General features: G+C 40.9%; 1 protein-coding gene across 3 annotated transcripts in view; it reads left to right on the top strand.

Moving 5' to 3' along the window:
* HM13 (histocompatibility minor 13) overlaps positions 1-19,992 on the top strand; it is a 32,177-nt gene that overhangs the window by 2,592 nt on the left and 9,593 nt on the right. For all 3 annotated transcript variants that reach the window (XM_051979404.1, XM_051979403.1, XM_051979402.1), the window contains exons 2-8: positions 4,113-4,211; positions 7,551-7,633; positions 16,021-16,109; positions 17,093-17,178; positions 17,309-17,434; positions 17,985-18,042; positions 19,429-19,512. In XM_051979404.1, coding sequence (XP_051835364.1) covers positions 4,113-4,211; positions 7,551-7,633; positions 16,021-16,109; positions 17,093-17,178; positions 17,309-17,434; positions 17,985-18,042; positions 19,429-19,512 — 625 coding nt within the window. The remainder of the gene's footprint in view (positions 1-4,112; positions 4,212-7,550; positions 7,634-16,020; positions 16,110-17,092; positions 17,179-17,308; positions 17,435-17,984; positions 18,043-19,428; positions 19,513-19,992) is intronic.

The raw sequence follows: 19,992 nt of genomic DNA, 5'->3' as shown, positions 1-19,992 counted from the left end.
TAATTGGAAGCTAAATTTATTCTTGTTTGTGTCAGGGTTTCACTAATTATGTTTGCATTTCAGATGCCAACGTGTATGCATAAGTGTGCCTATTTAAGATCTCCAACTCGAATTGGTCCAGAAATCTAACTTATTTTCTGTGGCTTAAAGAAACTTCCAGATAATATCCAGCATCTGAATTGCCAACCAGATTTTAAAATAGTTGGTGTGATGTTATAAAACCTGACATAGGAAAACTGGAAATTTATAATGATTTTCTTTCAGAGAATAAAAACACCCACAGGCTATCTCCATGCAGCATCAAGTTGAGAAGAAATTATATCATTTAAAAAAGTTATAGTGTATAAGATCTTAGGAAACCTTTAAGTCTCCCTTTAAGCCTTCAACCTTCTCAGTTAACAGAGGAGTAAACTGAGGCTCCAAAAGGTGAGGTGACACTGTATCAGGACTTTGTTCTAGGTCTTCTGTTTCCAAGATCAGCATATTTGCCATTATGTCATACTGCCTTTTTCAAATTACCTATGCCAATTAATATTTGTTGAACTCCTTTTCTGTAGACAAATACTAGACTGTTCATACTATAAGCTCTATAATTTAATGAGCTTAAGGAAGTCACTTGTAATAACTCTATCCTCCAAGTAAAGAGAGCAACAGAGAGTATAAAGGCCTTGGCCCAAATTACATAATAAAACAACACCAAGGATAGACACCAGGCTTCCCAGTCTTTGCTACATGGATGAGGGAGAAAAGGAAACCCTTGTGATGCCCAAGTTTATCTCTTCTCTGGAAGGGAATGGCATACTTAAAGCAATGAGTTCTGAGTTCTTGGGCTGGTTTTTACCCATCTTGAAACTTTTAAGCAATTTCAGATCATGAGACTGAAGTACCTGAGGGAAAAGGACAAAAGATTGTCCCTATTTTAAGCCCTATATCCTACTAGTCACAAAAAAGCAATTAAAGGCAGACTGGAAAATGCCCTTCCCAAGGAGACAAAAGACCTGGGTTTCATTTCCTGGCTTTACCAAAACTCATGATGCTTATTTTCTATAAGTATAACAAATTACCTCTCTCCATACTCTGGTTTCTCCATCTCTAAATTCAGGGAGAAGGTAATGAACTAGATAATCTCAAAACTTCCTTCAGATTCAGAATCTACTAATCCAGTGCCTTTCTACTGTAGTAGCCTCAACTGTAGTGTCCTTGGATCTAGAAAGCTTCTGAGGCCTGCTGTCTCCTTAGAATGCAAGGATTTAGAGCAGCCTATTTCTTTACCTCCTTCAGAGCTGGTCTGATTTATATATCCTTCTCTTTCTGAGAGTGAAACATCTTCTGTTGGCTAGAATGGATCTGATGGTCTAATTTGGATTGCTTTATTAATGTGTCCCAAAAGTACTTGTTTTGGAGGGAACAGTTCATCACCAAAAAAAAGAATCTGTGAGTGAATTCTTGGCTTCATCTGTCAGCCAATAGAGCAGATGAAAGCCTTTCCTGAGGCACAGGACATGTAGTTGCTTGGACAAGGATAAGGCAAGATGGGACAATTGGAAAGACACTGGACTTTGGCTCAGAAGTCCTGGGTGTGAATTCTGAACCAGCCCTTAAACTGCCTGTGTGATGTAACCTCTCTTTTAGCAGGCTTCAGCTTCTTCGTCATGTGTGCAGCAGTCCAGATGTGCTATTCTGTATACATAACATTTGACATTTTCTCTCTTATCTAGTTCTTTTGCATAGTCTGGCCCTTACAACCTGGGATGCTTTCTCTTTACATCTATATCTTAGAATTACTAGTTCCCTTCAAGACTTAGTGCTAGAGTAGAAGCCTTGTACTCTAGGTCTTTCTTTGATCTCTCAGTATCTCCCTGAATCCCTGAAGCTAGTTTGTATTTGTTTTGTTTATCTTTTATATTTACTTATCTGTATACATATTCTCCTCTCCTATAATATATAGCTCCCTGGGCTAGAGATTTTGATTTTTGTCTTTGTATCCCCAGGGCCTATTAGATAATAGATATTTAATAAATATTTATAAGGTTGAATCTGCGGCCCCTTCCAGTTCTAAATCTCAAGATCCTCTGAAGCCTAATATCTCATTTCCATTCCATCTCAGAGCTAGAAGGAACCTTAGAAGTTATCCCATCCAATCCTGCCTGGAATATCAATCTTCTTTTTACATCCCCCCAGGAAATCATCCAGTGACAGACTCCTCATTCCTGCAAAATCTATTGTAGAATAGTTCTGATTGTTAATCTTATGTATTTCTGCATTTTAAAACCTTATGAGAAGGGGTTCATAAGCCTCACCAGATTGTAGTGGTCTTTGCCTCATATTGAACTGAAGGCTCCCAAATTTTTCAGTCCCACTACCAATGGGCTCAATTCTGACCTCTGGAACCATATGAAATAAGCCCCTCCTCCTTTGGCTTGCTCTTCAGATGCTTGTACACATAGATTGTGTCTCCCCTAACTCTTCTTCAGCATAACTCTCTCTAATTCCTCCAGTGGATCCTTTGTTAACCTCTCAGTTTACCTCTTAGAATAGGGTGTCCAGGGACATTTAGGTGGCACAGTGGATAGAACACCAGCCCTGAAGTCAGGAGGACCTGAGTTCAAATCTGATCTCAGGCACTTAATATTTCCTAGCTGTGTGATTGGGAAAGTCACTTAACCCCAATTGCCTCAGCAGAAAAAAAAAATATGAGGTGTCCATAGCTAACATAATATTGCAGGTGTGATTTATACAGGGCAGAGGATGTTAATACAGTGTGAGATGATTAATGCCTTTTTAGTGACTTCTTCACATTTCTGGTTAATACTGAGTTAGTAATTCACTAAAGAAACCCCTTCCCATGACTTTTTTTTCCACATAAATTTCTGTATGACCCAAGTTCCCTATCCTATACTTGGTATTTTTTTTAAATAACTTTTTATTGATAGAACCCATACCAGGGTAATTTTTTACAGCATTATCCCTTGCATTCACTTCTGTTCTGATTTTTCCCCTCCCTCCCTCCCTCCCTCCCCCCCATGGCAAGCAATCCTTTACATGTTGAACAGGTTACAGTATATCCTGGATACAATATACATGTGCAGAACCGAACAGTTTTCTTGTTGCACAGGGAGAATTGAATTCAGAAGGTATAAATAATCCGGGAAGAAAAACAAAAATGCAAGCAGTTTATATTCATCTCCCAGGGTCTTTCTTTGGGTGTAGCTGCTTCTGCCCATCTTCGATCAATTGAAACTGAATTAGCTTTCTTTGTCGAAGAGCTCCACTTCCATCAGAATCCATCTTCAAACAGTATCATTGTTGAGGTATATAATGATCTCCTGGTTCTGCTCATTTCACTTAGCATCAGTTCATGTAAGTCTCGCCAGTCCTCTCTGTATTCATCGTAGTGGTCATTCCTTACAGAACAATATATTCCATAACATTCATATACCACAATTTACTCAACCATTCTCCAATTGATGGGCATCCATTCACTCTCCAGCTTCTAGCCACTACAAACAGGGCTGCCACAAACATTTTGGCACATACAGGTCCCTTTCCCTTCTTTAGTATCTCTTTGGGGTATAAGCCCAGTAGAGACACTGCTGGATCAAAGGGTCTATACTTGGTATTGATGAGAAGAAACATCATGTAGTGAAAAAGGAGCTAGGCCTGGTTTAAAATTATAGCTTTATCACTTCCAGCTCTGTGACTATGGTGACTATGGGCAAATTATAGAAACATAGATTTAGAATTGGAAGGGATTTTTAAAGCTTATATAGTCCGTCCCCCATTTTACAGAGAAGAAAAATGTTAAATACTTGGAAGTCATTGTAAGTAACAGAGTTAGGGTTTGAATCCAGACTTTCTGATTTATAATACAGCTCTTCTTTCTGCTACACCAAGCTGCCCTTAACCTCTAGAAGATTTAGTTTCTTTCTCTCATTGTAATCTCTACCTCATAGGGTCATAGGAAATCACTTTGTAAGTCTTAATAAAGCTGTTTCTAGTTTCATATTCCTATTTATGATTATAAGAATTGCCCTAGGGACTTCTCCTCGTTAAAAGCAGCTTAAAGAAACATATGACTTCATGACAAGTCAGTTGTCTTCTTCTAATTGCAGAATGCTTCAGATATGCCAGAGACCATTACCAGTCGTGATGCTGCTCGATTTCCCATCATCGCTAGCTGCACACTCTTGGGCCTCTACCTCTTCTTTAAAGTGAGTTTTTTGCCTCTGATCTGGATATATAATTATTTCTCTCTTCCTTGGTCCTGACTTCATATCCTCCCAGGAGTATTGAGTTCAGATTTCCTTGGAACTAGCCCTTTTGTGGTGTGGTTTCCCCTTGAGAAATGTGGAAGAGGACTACCAGTCACAAGGACTTAATAAGATAAAACCAGCCAAGGACCATACAAAGGGTTACATGTGGATTTTGCCTCAGGCTAAGACACTTATAGTTGGGAAAATATGAAAGGGGCCAGATACATAAGTGTGAATGGAGGGCTAGAATGACTATATACATCTATACACACATATAGATACCCCTATCTAAATGTGTGCATGTGTGAGAGAGAGAGATAAAGAGATAAATTATGAGTTGGAAATTTCAATTCATCAGACATTCACTAATCCCTTTGTATAGGGTCTTATGTTTGGCACTGAGGCAAATGGGCAGGTGAGAAACAGAGAATAGAACTTTAACGTAGCTTTCAGCCTTGCAGGGAGAGGTGGCAAAAGATAGAAGACATGACTGAGATAATGAAGAGAAGCTTATAAGAGGAACAAACAAAGTGTTCTGCAAAGCTGGAGGCAGACGCAGTCATTTTAATTGGAAAGCAAAAATGGATTCCTGGAGGAGGTGACATTTGAACTGGGTTTTCAGAGGGATGTTAAGATTTTATCAAGTAGAGATGTAGGGAGAGAGAAAGTGGGCATTCTGAGTACAAACAGAGTCTGGAGGAAGGGAACATATAAGGCTATAGCTGTTCTTTGTAGCAGGAATGGTAGGAGTTGGAGAGCAAAACAGTGTGTAAAGATAACATATTGGAGTCAAGCAGACAAAGAAGGTCACCAAGTTCTCAGAATGTGAAGTCAAGAATCCAACTAAAGAGTCTGGGCAGGAGTCTGTCAGGAAGCTTCAGATCAGAAGTTCTTAGCCTTTGGTTCTCTCTATAGATCTTAAATAGATTTTAGACAGTTGTGAATTTCAATGTAATTTCAAAATTACATATTTATATAAGTTTCCTTAGTAACCTTATGTATTTCTGCATTTTAAAACCTTATGAGAAGGGGTTCATAAGCCCCACCAGATTGTAGTGGTCTTTGCCTCCTTTCCTTCCTCAAAAAAGTTAATCCCTGTTTTAGCAAAAAGAAGCTGAAAGCAACAGTATTCAGACAAAGGAGAAATAGGACAGAGAAAAGAATTGGGTACAGAGATTAGAAAATCTTCCTGCTTAAATTCATTTCCATAAACATTTATTAAATTCCTACTCTGTACAAGGGAGAGCTGGGAAACCTGGCTTTAATTCTAGAGAGCAGCCTACAATAAGTGAGGCCAGTAATATAGTTGATGTTAACACAAAATACTTTCTTTATGTAAGCCCTAAAAGGAATAGAAAGAATGCTAAGATTTTCATCTGTAGTTTTACAGAGGAGGTAAAGTGATTTACACAAGGTTATACAGCTAGGAGATGGCAAAGCCAAGACTAAAAAAAACCTAGAGCTATTAACTCTTAATTTTTAGTACTCTTATTAGTACCCCAAGCTGCCTTCTCTGTATAATTAAAAGAAGACCCTTGGGAGTCTGTCAGGTCCATAGGGAGACAATGACTAGTCACAAGGCAGCCGTTAAGTCATATTGGGAGGCAGCACAAAGCAGGGGAAAGACCATTGATATTGGAGTCAGGAGACCTGGGGCAGAGTCCGTGCTCTGACATTAGCTGTGTAACCCTGAATGGCTTATTCTCTCTCTCTGGTATGCAATTTCCCACCTATAAAGTGGAGGAAATAATATTTATCCTACCTACCTCATAAGATAAAGCATTTGTTAAGCCTGAAAGCACATAGAATGGGAGCTATTACTATCTCATCCTTCAGACACTCCTGGGAGATAGGGAAAGCCAGTATTGCCTTAAAGGGAGAAAGGTTGAGAAGTTATTATATATTGTAACCCTCCTTCCTTTCTCTGAGCATTGCCAATGTGAGTTCCCCCAAAGAGGAGAATTATGAGTCATTGTGTGAATGGGAAACTAAACGGTAAGGTCATGCTTATTGAATTGGAGTTCCTGAAGGTCTCTAGGTGTGCCTCATTGGTCCCACCCATTTATATCTCACTCTTCACTTAAGTGTACAGTCTCTTAAAGGAATAAGGGGAAAACACAAAATACAAATAACTATGATACAAGGGAAAAGTTAAATGAAAACAAAGAAGTCCAGGCAAACTACTCTGAGAAGAAATTTAAGGAGGAAATATTGCTACTGAGAAGGGGTGGGCTAAGAGATGCTATTGGGAAAGACTTAATGAAGGAAGTAGCCCCTATGTTGGGCTGTTAGGCCTTGAAGGAAGTGAGATACTTCAGCAAATGGAGATAAGGCTGTGGTTGGAGGATTGGGGATTGAGAAAAAAGGCTTAGTAGGTTTGGAGTACAGTAATGAGATAAAAGATAGAAATAAAAGAGAAAACGACAAGAACAGAGGACAGCAAATTGTCTAGTTTGGCTGGAACATAGCATGTTTGAAGGGGAAAAATAAAAGATAATGGCAAAAAGGAGAGATTGAAATTAGATTGTAGAGAACTTAATATGCCAGGACCCAGGTATGTTGTCTTTTTAGTTATTGCCTATTTGAGCACATGTTCTGCCCCTCTGCTAAACTATAACCTCCACAGAAGCAGTCCAGGTTCAGTTTTATTATTTTGTACTTCCTACCCTTCGAGTTCAGTGCTTTACATATATTAGGTGCTTAATAAGTGTGTGTTGATGACGACCACAGTAACATAAAGAAAAATAATACTGACATAAATTCTGATCTGTGCTCTACAGAGGGGTGGTAGACTAGAGATGTAGAATAAGGCAGATATTGGCAGACATAGTCAAGATATTGCTTTGTTTTACTTAATTATATTTCCTTTTTACAGGATGAGGGAAGAGTCATTGGAGGTGATGGTGATGTTTTTTTAAAAAGCGCCAATAAGACATCTTTTTAAAGGGTATTAAATAAAGGTAGAAGTAGAGATCTTTAGCAACAAAGCCTGCCTTCCTACTCTGAGTAAAACTAGGGTGTATCCCACAGTTAATTCTGGATTGGGGCTTTTGGAGAGCCATGTTTTGTCCTCCCTCTTTCTCCAATTGAAGAAGCCACAGGGCACCAGAACACACCTGAGATTGCCTAGAGCCCTTGGCCCATACCTATCTCTCCTGCCACAGAACAGTAATGTCAGGCCTGAAATGAAAAATGGGTGATAAACATAGGGAACAAATCTTAACTTTAATGATGGCCACAGGAAGAACATGCTTTCAACCACCTGTGTGTGTGTATTTGCTTCTGTTTCTGTCTTAGATCTTCTCTCAAGAGTACATCAACCTCTTGCTCTCCATGTATTTCTTCGTGCTGGGGATCTTGGCTCTGTCTCACACAATCAGGTAATGGGGACCGGTCCTCTTCCACCCACGGGTAGCAGTTTTCTCCTAGGGGAGGATGAGGGATCCCACAAGTGCCATCTCATTGTCTCTATCATCCACAGCAGCAGCAGCTCATATTTGTATAGTTAATTACATTTCGCAAAGCACCTCTGTTATAGAAGTCCCAAGTGGAAGGCAGTGAAAGCATCCCCACTTTACAGATGAGGAAACTGAGACTCAGTAAAATAGAGTGACTGTGCAGGGCACCCAACTGGTGTCAAGCCAAGATAGTTCCTGGAGTGAAGTCTAGCGCTCCCTGTGCTGCCTCTCAGGAGCAAATATGTATGGAGCACCTACTCTGTGCAGAGCCCTGGGCTTTGTTCTCAAGATGATAGAGCCTTCATAGAAGGCAGAGACCTGGATAATCACCCAATCGCAAAATGAAGAGCTAAAAGGGGCTTCAAAGAGCACTGAGCCAGCTGTTCTCCAGGTGTGCTCAGGAGACCCCTGATCTTGAGAACCTGTCAGGGGATCTATGACGTCAAAACTATTTTCATAGTTATACTAAAACATTTTCATTTTTTAGAGTCTTGAGACCCTGTGATCAGTCTGTAAAGAACAGTCAGTCTGAGCTAGAGCAAAATCTCTTTTACACATAGATGGAGGGATTGGAGTGGTGGGTCTGTGCTCCTCCCATGTGCCAGACACCAGGGTTAATGGTCTTGAGCCCAGGAGATAGACTGAGGAAGAATGAGTCTATAGTAGAATCATTAAATTGGACAGGGACTCTGTAAGTTCTATGAGAAAAGAGACCATGAGAGAAAAAGTCTTGGAATTCATTTAATCAAATTAAAAACAAAATTTAATACAGTAAATATTGATAGATACAACCCACATAAACAAAAGCACTTTTCAGGGTCTTCAGTAATTTTATAAACGAGTCCTGAGGCTAAAAAGTTTGAGAACAATTGTTTTAATCTAATCTAATCTAATCTAACTTTTCAGAAAAAGGTATTGAGGCCTACTTAACCATTGAGGCCTATCTGCCAAGAGTTAAAAGTAAAGCAAGGATCAAAATCCATACTTCCTAATTCCCAGCTCAGTCCTTTTTACTCTTTGTTTTCTTGTAACACTCTTCCTCAAAGTGCTCTATGAATAGCAACAACCCTTTAACCTATCTAAAGATCTCTGTAGTGTGTCTGTGACAGTTTGCACTCATTTTACCAAAACTTCATCTCTGTTACAACTCAGGAAGCTAGGCAGCCTCAAGCAAAAGCAGCCTGAAGATCCTATCATACTTTTGGTTTCTGTACGTCATGTTGGTGTCTGGACCCTTCCCACCCATCAGGGGTTTCCTCCCAGCACTTCCTTCCTTACCAAAAAAGCACCAGATCTTAATTTTAAACTATTTGGGCTCATTTACTCTGCTTCCACATTTAACCTTCAATGTGATTTGAGGAAGAAGGGGGAGCCCTGGAATTAACAGCAATGAAAAGGACACTGGATTGTGAAATTCTGAGGTACGGGGTTGGATCTTGGGTCTGTGATACAGGACAAGGTGCTTCTCCTTTCTGAGCCTCAGGTTCCTCTGCTATAAAAGAGAAGGTTGAATTTAAGGAGTTCTAAGTGCCATACTAGTTCTCAGTTTTCTAATAATCACTGACCCAGATTTGAATTCTGGTTTTGCCAGCTATCAGCTGGGCCACTCTGGGGAAAGGCCTAGAAGCCAGTCAAGCCCAGCTGCCCCCAGTTTTCTGGAAAACCTTGTGTTCCACCTTTCTGGACCCAAGTTTCCTTACCTGTAAAACAAGTGTAAAATTTCTGCCCTGCCCTCCCATTTATGTTGTGAGGCCCAAGTGATATCATGGGACAGAAAACATAAAGGACCACAAGAACATGAGTTATTCTTATTATTTGGGGGAAATTTTGCCTACAGTTGCATCAGTATAGAGAAACTTCCTCCCCCAGTAATCCAGAGAGTTGATTCACTGCTGACTCCAAATCTTGGAGAGTCACATGAAGCCACTTGCCTTTAGTTACCTAGCCAGTATGTGTCAAAAGTAGAGCATAAAAGCTAGGCCTTCCTAACTCCAAGATTGGCCCCATCTCCCTTGCTGCAACCTTTTGATATTTCAAAGCTCTCCTCAGAAGCACTCAGGTATTAGGAGCCCTGTGTCAGGAAATACTGCCCATGGCATACCTTGAGGTACCCATTTCAACTCAGAATCTCTGCTCCCTCTTCTCTCTGATACATAATACTTCAGCTTTGCCTTACAGAGTTGTAATGAAAAAAATAGATGAGAACTTTCAGATGTTGTAGAATGTGATTGTGCTGCTGCTATTAGTAATAACGAAAAATCAAACATAGCCCTTCCCAAACAGGAGTTTGGCTTTATCAGCGAGCAGAGCCAGTGTCCCACTTGGAGGAATTGTGGAGCCTTCCAAGGGATTTGTTTTGAGGGAGTGTCCCAGTCCACTCTGGTTTTGGACACTCAGAAGTTTCAGTGATGCTAAAAGCAATAGACTTTTATTGCAGGTTCATTTTAATTCATGAAAAGGAAGGATAAGGCTTCACTTGAGATAGCCTAAGCCATGGAAGAGAAGAGAGGTCCAAGACAAAGGATCCATCTAGATCATTTTCATCAGAAACAGATAATACCAGGTGAGAGCCATTAGTGGGAAAAACGCATTGCCATAAGGACAAAATATCTTTGCCATGAGCACCTAAGGGACTGCTAGATAAGTTGATCTTCAATTTATAGCAGGAAAGGGAAGGGACCTAATGATCCCACCACACCTGGTACCTAGACCTTAGATTCTCTTCTCTCCTCTCCGTTCAGTCACAACAAGACAACAGACTTGAGGCCAGATTTTATAGAAGGAGTAGAGACTCTCACATATATCTGATTATTTCCCTATCTCCGATGTCACAGTCACGGAAGCCAATTTTGAGCTTGTATGGAGGAAGTATATGAAGTTTTTGGCATGTAAAAGTCCAGATCGAAGATTGCAGAAACAGAAAAGGAATGCCAGGTCGGAGCTTAGAACAGAGATAACTTATTGATAAGCTCAGCCTGAATCAAACAAATTTTTCTGACTGCTGGCCCTCAGCTGACTCAACTGTGTCATAGGCTGCTATGCACAATTGGACACTGAGGCCTTGATGACCAAGTGGACTTGCTATTGAGACTAGCCATTCTTTAGCATCTTTTGCTAGCAAAGTATTTGTTCTTTGCCATGGGGAATTGTGACACAATATGAGAGCCCTTTGTAGACTCCAGCTGGCACATATGATTGCAACTGTCAATTTCCTATAATTCTGGAACACATGGTGAAAACTGATGGTAGCCTGCCACACATCTGAGAATCATGGTTGTAAAAGTCTGGAAGCAAATCCCACAATAAGGATGAATTCCCACTTTTGAAACACTGAGTCCTGCCCTCTTGGATTTAGGAGTTATGGCCGTCTTTTCTTAATTAGTTACTAAGGCACAGGAAGAAGGTGGGAAAAAATTTTTTGAAGTATTAGCAAACCTGGTCATGTTTGGAGGGAAAGGTTCTCTAGAACACCCACCCCAATACTGTTGGAAAGACATAACTTAAAGAGAAACTCTAATTATAACAAATTCCTAGATATAAATTCCCTAACTCTGATGCACACCAGGACCTTATTTGTCAGTAACATGTTTCTGAGAAACCTTTTGTCATCCTTGACTCTGGGCCATATATTGTATTTGCCTATTTGCTGAAGAGTAGGTCTACAATTCTTTAATCTAGTATTGATGCCTGACAAAAACAGTACAGAATTGCCTGTCCATGTACTGTATCTTTTCACTATCCAACAGATATCATAGACCTATGATTGGCTAAGTAGGAAAACTATTTTTTTCAAGGAAGGTAATATAATGAGCTTTTTCATTTTCAGAAGAGTCCTACCATCACCCTCATAAGGCCATTCCTCTTTAAATCTCATTGTTCCCATTTAAGCACATAGGATTAATTCATTAATCAGAGGTGACCTTCAAAACCATCATTTTGGCTTTCCTGAGCATCAATAAGCAGCCAGCAGATGGTTTCCCCTACTGGATTTTCCCATGTCAGCAATCCTTGCCACCATTTTGGTCCCCTGTTTCCTTAAGGCTCTATTTGGGTATGTAAGGATAAATCTGCTAAGAGTTACATGGAAGTTAGCATATAGTACTAGGATCATAAGCTACTTTAATACCTAGAAAATTGATGGTCATGTGCCTAAAAAGAAGATACTTGTAGAAGCAGAAAAGAATCCTCAGAAAACAAAATCATTCTATGGGTTCTAGACTGAGATACCTAACGATCCCCTCCTTTTCCTGTTTTTCATTTCCAGTACTTTGTCATTGCTTTAGTTCACCATCCTTTTGCTCAAATTAGGTGAAGAATTCTGAGACCCTTAAGGATTTGAACTTGAGTTTTTTCCTTAAATCTCCAGCCTACTAGATACTCTGTTGTGTGAATTGTGTGTTTTAATATCAACCTGCACAGCATTCCTGCTCTGCCTGATGTGTCGTGCAGCTAATCCTGCATACTGGCATTGGAGCTTAAGCTCTCAAAGGCTCTCCCAAGCTACAAAGTTGTCAGCCTCCAGCTGGTACTTAGGGTAAACCGTGCCTGAGCACTGCTTAATTGCATTCAAAACTAACACTCCTCAGAACCCCAAGCAGGGAGGGAGAGATGGAATGACAGACAGAATCCCAAGCAGTCTTGAGAGGCTAGAGCACTGGATTGAATCCATCACCATCCCTTTGCTCAAATTAGGTGAAGAATTCTGAGACCCTTAAGGATTTGAACTTGAGCTTTTTCCTTAAATCTCCAGCCTACTAGACACACTGTTGTATGAATAAGGAGATAAATCAGGGTCTTCTGGCTCCATGTGGGAGACTTGGAAAAATGTCCAAAGAAAAATCTAAGGATATTAGTGGCCTGCAAGCTCAATATGAAGCAGCAGTGTGATGTGTCAGCTATAAAAAGCTATTGCAATGTTGGGCTGTAATAAGAGAAAAAAGTGTCCAAAAATAGGGAGTGCCAGACCCATTGACCTCACCCTTCATCAGACCTCATCTAGAGTATTAGGTTCAGTTCTGAGTGCCAGACTTTAGGAAGAACATTAATAAATAACCCAGAGAATTAAAAGAGAAGGGCATCCAGGGTGGCAAAGAACCCTGAGTCCATGTCATGAGGATCAGCTGAAGGAAGTGGGCATGTTTAAGCCTGAAGAAAAGAAAGCTCAGAGGGAACATGAGGGCTACTTAATAAGCCTTTGAAGGTCTGTCATATAGAGGAAGAATTACATTTGTTCTGTTTGGCTGCAGAGGGCAAAATCAGGAGCATTGGGAAGAAATGGCAAAGAGGTGACTTCATAGCAAATGTCCAAAAACACTTTCTAACAATTAAAGCCATCCAAAAGTGGAATGACTTGCCTCCAGAGCAGTGGTTCTCAAAATAAGGTTTGGAGAGTCTTCCTCGTGCTCCCTTTCAGAGGTAGCAGAGGGGTGGTGAAGTCAAGACTTTTCATACTACTAAGACCTTGTTAATTTCTAATGATGTAAATATTGAGAGATTTAAGCCACAAATTCAAAAGCTGTCTTTTGGGTCTTTGGGACCCTTGATAATTTTTAAGAGTATAAAGGGGTCCTGAGACCAGAAAATTTGAGCACAACTGCCCTAGAGATATTAGGTTACCTTCCTTGGAGGTCATCTGGCCAAGGCTAAAGGACCACTTAGAGAATTTTTCTTAGTCAGGACTCTATTAACATATATCTTAGATCAGATGGCCACTGAGATCCTTCTAACTCCTTAATTTTGTGATTCTGTAACACTAACCAAAATTTATTAAGCACTTAACTGTACATTTGTCCAACCTCAGACATTAGACATGAAATAGCCAAATCACTAAAGATTTTGGGTCTTCTGAGTCTTCCCAGCTCTTGTGTAATAGCTTTGGTTAACCCTGGTTTCTGCTGTAGCTACCCTTAAAATTATTTGGGCACTCTTATGTGTCTCTTTAGCAAGCACATTTCAAAAAGATACTTCCATGTCCACACAAAAATCTCACAACAAAATATAACCACTTTTTGAAAGCAAAGCCTTTTGTTCCCAGTTTGAAAACATTTAAGTCATTACCACATTAGGTTTATACTTTTCTCAAGTGAGGCATTTGTAAGTGAACTTGCCTGAATGGGGAAAGTCAGCTAAAGTGTGAGAACTGTCATCCTCAGAGCACTCTTTGCCTCTGTGCTCCTGTCTGACAGCTAATAAGCATTGAGATTCCTTGTGTAGGAAAGATGTCAGCAGCCATCTAATTCAAATCACACACACACAAGGTGCCTCCACTGGTCCATTTTCATATTTGTGTGAACATCTTTAAGAAGGCGGCCTTCTCTCATTAGTACAAAAGGACTTATATATTATCCTCCCCTGTCTCTCCAGAAGAACTCCATACAAACTTATGTGAGGCTCTGCATAACTGCACAGTCTCAAAAGGACTTCCAATCCATTCTTTCAAAAGCATAGCACTTTTGTGAAGAGGAATGAAGAACCACCTCCCTATGTCAGAGTTCTCTCAGTTAGCTGCCCTGCGAGAACAGGTGCATTCAGGCGGTAGCCCTGGGGTGATGATGTTTTGTAGAGCAGATCAGAACCAAGGAGGAGTCTATTCTCAGAATCAAGGAGTTAAAAGAGCGAGCTCAGATAGGTTGGGCCAGGGACCCCCATACTGCTTTTAGCCCCCTCAGGACAGAATAAATAAAAGAAGAACTGCCAGGAATTAAATAAAAGAAATCATAACATCTAGCACTAGGACTTCCTCTCCACCAAACATTAAGACTAGTACAGATGACAAATCAAAGGAGTCTTAAAGAAGAGAAGCCCACACTAGAGCCAAAGCTGTGGAAAATCCAGCACATGCAGAGGTGGCGACACCTACATGTCTCATTCCAGCCACCACCAGCTCTGGCTCTGGGAGAGAATTTCAGTCTTCATCATTACGATCCTGGGACAGGGGAATCAGACCCTCGAGAGGATGCTTCCCACGTCTCTGTATCAAATGATGAAACATGTCCATTTGCAAAATATCATCTTGTCCACCTAGACAGTTCTCACAGAAATGGAAAACTGGTCAAGATGCTCAAAGCACGGGATTTAATTTCAAGATAACCTAGGCCAGAGAATAATGGCAAAAACTATCCGGATCACAGCTGGACCATTGCCTCTAGAGGAGCAGATAAATGCACCCCAGCCCCAGGTGAGGGTGTATTTGAAGATCTTCAGTGAGATGGACAATCCTCCAGCAAAAGAAAAAGTATGTTACCGAAAAAAAAAAAAAAAAAAAACTTGAAGCCCCAAGGGGAATTCATTTGCCTTAAACCTCACATATGGATTACCAGTTTTCAGAGGATTAGAAATTGACAAAATAATCTGCTAAATAGAAACTGATCTGTCCTTTGACTCAGATCCTGCATATGTACCAAGGTTTGGAATCTAGACTTGAGGTGCAGGCTTGACTCCATTCACACCATTTCTTAGAAATTCCAGATGTCTCCCTAACCTTGTTTTTTTTTTGTAAAATGAGTATAGTAATTATAGTACCTGCAATGAGAAAAACATTTTGAAAGATTATGGAAATCTGAAAAATCAGCCTCCTGGCAGTGAATTCCAAAGTGCTTGTGTTTCCTTGGAAGCAGTAATCAGTAATGTCCTCCTCACATCTGGGAAACTTATACAGTAACAGTTCTGTGAGGGTCCCATTTAAGGACAGTGAGATAAGGGGCAGGAACTGCCCACCTTTGAGTAGTCCTCTGCAGTTTGCAAAATTTGTCATGGATCTCAAAGCAGATAAACTCAACAGGTAATGTAATCTTCATTTTACAGGTGAAGAAACTCAGGTCCAGATAAGGGTAGTTATTCTAGCAAGGCCACATAACTAATAAATGGCAGGTTTGGAATCTAACCATAAGCCCCTTGACTCCTGGAACTTTCTGCTTCTCCAGGGGAAGATTCCAAATTCTAGCACTGAACCCTAAGTGTGGGGAGCCTAGATGAGATGCAAAGAAGTGTGACCAATGAAACTTTGCTTCATTGCAGTGTTGCATGCAGTATGTTGTCCTGACTTTCCATGTGCCATGGACAAATCACATCATACTTCTGAGCCTCAGTTTCTTTGTCTATAAAATGAGTGGAATTTATTCAGTTTTAAGGGCCTTCCTACTTTTAAACCCCATGAATTGTATCTCCAAGACTGCTCTGCTTTTTATTGGCCTAGGATTCAACCAGGGATTCGCCAAATTGGGAAGAGCCCCAGGATCTCCTGTACCTCAGGCCAATGCTCTCTGGTTGTGCTTGTTTTGATGTGAATTCTATTTTCTCTTCTCTTTCAGCCCTATCATGAACAAGTTCTTCCCAGCAAATTTCCCCAACAAGCAGTATCAGCTACTCTTTACACAAGGCTCCGGGGAGAATAAGGAAGGTATGTCCTTAAGACAATGTCTCTGTGGGACTCTAAAGGGATTGATTGCCTTTATTATTTCTTTTCCCCTTCTTCAGTAATTTATTTCTATCTCTGAGAATCTTCTGAAGCTTTTGGGCCACTGTGTTTTAAGCACTCCATCTCCTTTCAGCTCTGACTTCTGACTTGGAGTTAGACTGTGCCCTGAGAATTATCCTCTTGCTTGCCCAGCCTCTAAGGGGCCACGGTCTTGCCCTCTGGAATAGCTGATATTTACTAAACCCATGTTGTATTCCAGAACCCCATTCCTGTTTATTAGAATTAGAATAATAAAGGTTGGAGTACCTGCTCTTTGAGGGCAGGCTTTGTTGGCTTAGCATATGGAAGGGACAAATGCTTCCTAATTCATTGTTGGATGAGTGGTTGATTCTAGGAAGGTCACTTTCCTTGGTTTCTGAACCACCTTGGCCTCAGTAGGGCTTGGTTCACACCCTCTGATACATTCATTTTGGAATACTGGATATAATAGCTATATCTTATCTATGTTTTATTCCCAAATAAGATTTGAGTTTCATGACAGCACAACAATCATCCTATCTTATTTAGAACTTAAATCTCTAGTGTCTGGCACAGACCTCTAAATGCCTTGTAAATGCTAAATAAATTTTGGTTGAATTAAATTTTTCTTCCTATTTTTTTTTTTATTCCTGGCCTTCTTATTCTTTTCCTCTGCCTTCATCTTAGAACTGTCAGAAATTTGTTTGATCCTATAGGTTATATCTCAGGAGAAAGAAGTTTTGCCCCCTACTTAATAAGGATAGCTATTCCTTAAAAGGACCCAATTTCTTAGCAAGCATTGCTTCTTCCTTAGTAAGATTCAGGCCCTGTAGACCTTATTATATCTCCTGTTCCCCATAAATGCCTGAAGTTCACAAACATAGACTCAAGGAAGGGCTTGGACATGACAATCTTTTTCCTCTCTTCCCCACCCTTTGTTTCTGTAGAAATTGTCAATTATGAGTTTGACAGTAAGGATCTCGTGTGCCTGACCCTGAGCAGTATCATCGGTGTTTGGTACCTGCTAAGGAAGGTGAGGGGAGGCAGGGGGTGGTCCTGGATTGTGGCAACATCCCCTTTGCCTGATGGATGGGAGTGGGGAAGGGGGAAGATGCCAGCTCTTCACCTCTTGGGTTGGGTGGGGATACATTTTTCTCCAACAGCACTGGATTGCCAACAACCTCTTTGGCCTGGCCTTCTCCCTCAACGGAGTGGAGCTCCTGCACCTCAATAATGTCAGCACAGGCTGCATCCTGCTCGGAGGCCTCTTTGTCTATGACATCTTCTGGGTGAGCTGCCCCATTCCTGGGCTTCCTGGGATGGCTGGGCTACAGGAGTCCCCTCAGCTCTTCCTACTTCTGGAAAGTTTGGTCCCTGTTCCACAGAAAAGTATGTCAGAGAAAGTTCGTACTGGGAAGGACCTTAGACATCATTTGTGTAAATAAAAGGAGGGCTTGTTCTAGGTGATCTCTGAGGCCCCTTCTTCTTTTAGATCTAGGTTCTCATTTAGCCTAATCTAATTTACAGAGGGAGAAACTGTGGATCAGAGAGGGCAAGTGTGACTTTCCCAGGTTCACAGCTAATCATTGTCAGAGCCATGACTCAAAGCAAGGCCTTCTGACACCCAATCCAGAGCTTTGTTCCACCACTATAGTTTCTGAAAGTCAGGGTAATAATGCTAGTTAAGTGTCCTGAACAAGGTCTGGTGGGGCAGAGGATGGAGACGAATTTCTGGGAAGTCCCAGCTCCTTTATGATTCAACCAAAGTCCCTTGGTTGAGTAGGTTTTATAGGAACCTTCCTCCTTGTTTCACTGCCTCTGGGTCTCTCTTACTCCTAGGTTTTTGGCACCAATGTGATGGTAACTGTGGCCAAGTCCTTTGAGGCACCAATAAAATGTGAGTAAACCCCTGTCCAAAGAACTTCCCATATCTCCTGGACCTTGTTCTCTTTAGTGACAAGTAACATTCTCAGGACTAAATTATTCCCTACAGAAGACCCCAACCCGGTTCTGACACTAATAACACCTCACTAGGCTACAGTTGCTTATATTTTCCAAAGTACTTTTCTATGCATTATCTCATTTTATCCTTCTCTGTCAGGGAGACAGGGTAAGGCTTATCCCCATTTTTGTTGATATGTAAATGGAGACCTATTTGAAAGTGGGACCTCCCTTATCCTGTACATGCACAATTGATTTAAAATAAAAAAACCAAATGGAGAGGGGGCAAAGATAGTATTATTAGGAGAAGAAATGTAGATAGTGGTATAGCAGTGGCACTGGTTGGAAATGGACACAAGCTAGAGAAAGGCTGGCACTATTTAGGCCCAGAGCTCATGCTCTGAGAGCTATCCAAGGTATAGGCCCTTAATAGCCAGGCTCAGGATCTAGTACATCAGAGTGCCAATGTCCTTTCTTTAGACATGTCTAGGTAAAACTATGCGTTCACAGATTTTAAGGATTTTAAGATCACAAGATCTTAGGTAATAGGGGTAGAAAGAAGCTTAGAGATCATCTAGGCCACCTACCCCCATGACAACTGCTACTAAAAATATTAACAATTCAAATTTATGTGGCACTTTTCTAAGAATTTTTTTCACAGTATCCTTGTAAAATGAGTTATACAGCTAGAATTTTACTCATTTGAATAGAAGGGATCTCGGAGTTCATCCAGTTCAATAAGGTTTTTAATAAATTAATAAACTGAGGCTGAGAAATTAATATAATAGTAATGATGATGATGATAGCTAACATTTGTAGAGAGCTTTAAGATTTACAAAGCCCATATATGTTATTTCTTATAATCCCTGTAACAGTCCTCTGAAGTAAGTGTTATTCTCCCCATTTTATATATGAGGAAATTGAAGCAAAAAGAAGATTAAGTGATTTGCCTAGGGTCATGTAGCTAGTAAAAATATAAGGCTGGATGTGAACTTGGCCCTTCCTAACTTCAAGTTACGTGCTACAATGACACCTACCTACTCGCAAGTCATGGTCTTCTGACTTCAATTCCAGTGTTCTTTACATGTCACCATGCTGCCTCTAAAAAGAAAGGAGAAAACTGGGACTCAGACAAGCAAAATACTTTGACCAAGATGGCATAGCTGGGGTGTGAATTCAAAGCTTTTGATTCCTTGGTTAGGGGCTCTTTCTTTTTCTCAAAGTTGTTTGAACTAATCAAACATGGGAACTCCATCATGATTGTATTTGACCCTGCTCTTTCCTTGGGGATTTACATAATTAATAGTTAAGGCCCTTCCTCCTCCTCCTTTCTTTCCTCCAGTGGTTTTCCCCCAAGACCTGCTGGAAAAGGGATTGGAGGCAGACAACTTTGCCATGCTGGGACTGGGAGACATCGTCATTCCAGGTAACCCTTGTTCTTTGGGGGTGATTAGCAGTGCATTAGTAAGAGGAGAGTCTGTCCTGGGAGAGAGGAAACAGAAACAATCTCTCCCATCAGCCCCAGTTTCTTCCTTAGACTCCTTTTTCCTAATCTATTGCTCCTGACAAAACACTTTTACCACTATCTTCTTCATATTTATATGTATTTTGTGGAAGAGTTTAAGTGGTGCATGAGAAAACTGAGATCCAGAGAGAGTAAACAATTTGGCTCGGTGGTTAATGTTGGAGTTGAGACCACTGCTCAGATGTGCTTGCAGCCAGCCACGGGCACCTGCGTGCCAGGCCCTGAGCTCCTGCAGGGGGCGCTCCTGGCTGCCGGACAAACTGCCTGGTGGGCCGGGCGCAGAGGCCGGAGGAGGGAGCCTTGCCTGGGAAGAGACGGAGGCCGCCGCTTTGTGGCACTCTGCAGCTTCAGAGCCCCTTCCAGCCTGACGGCCTCGGGAAA

Source organism: Antechinus flavipes, chromosome 2, assembly GCF_016432865.1.
Source record: "Antechinus flavipes isolate AdamAnt ecotype Samford, QLD, Australia chromosome 2, AdamAnt_v2, whole genome shotgun sequence".
Lineage (NCBI taxonomy): Eukaryota > Metazoa > Chordata > Mammalia > Dasyuromorphia > Dasyuridae > Antechinus > Antechinus flavipes.
This window is presented reverse-complemented; position numbering and strand designations above follow the sequence as displayed.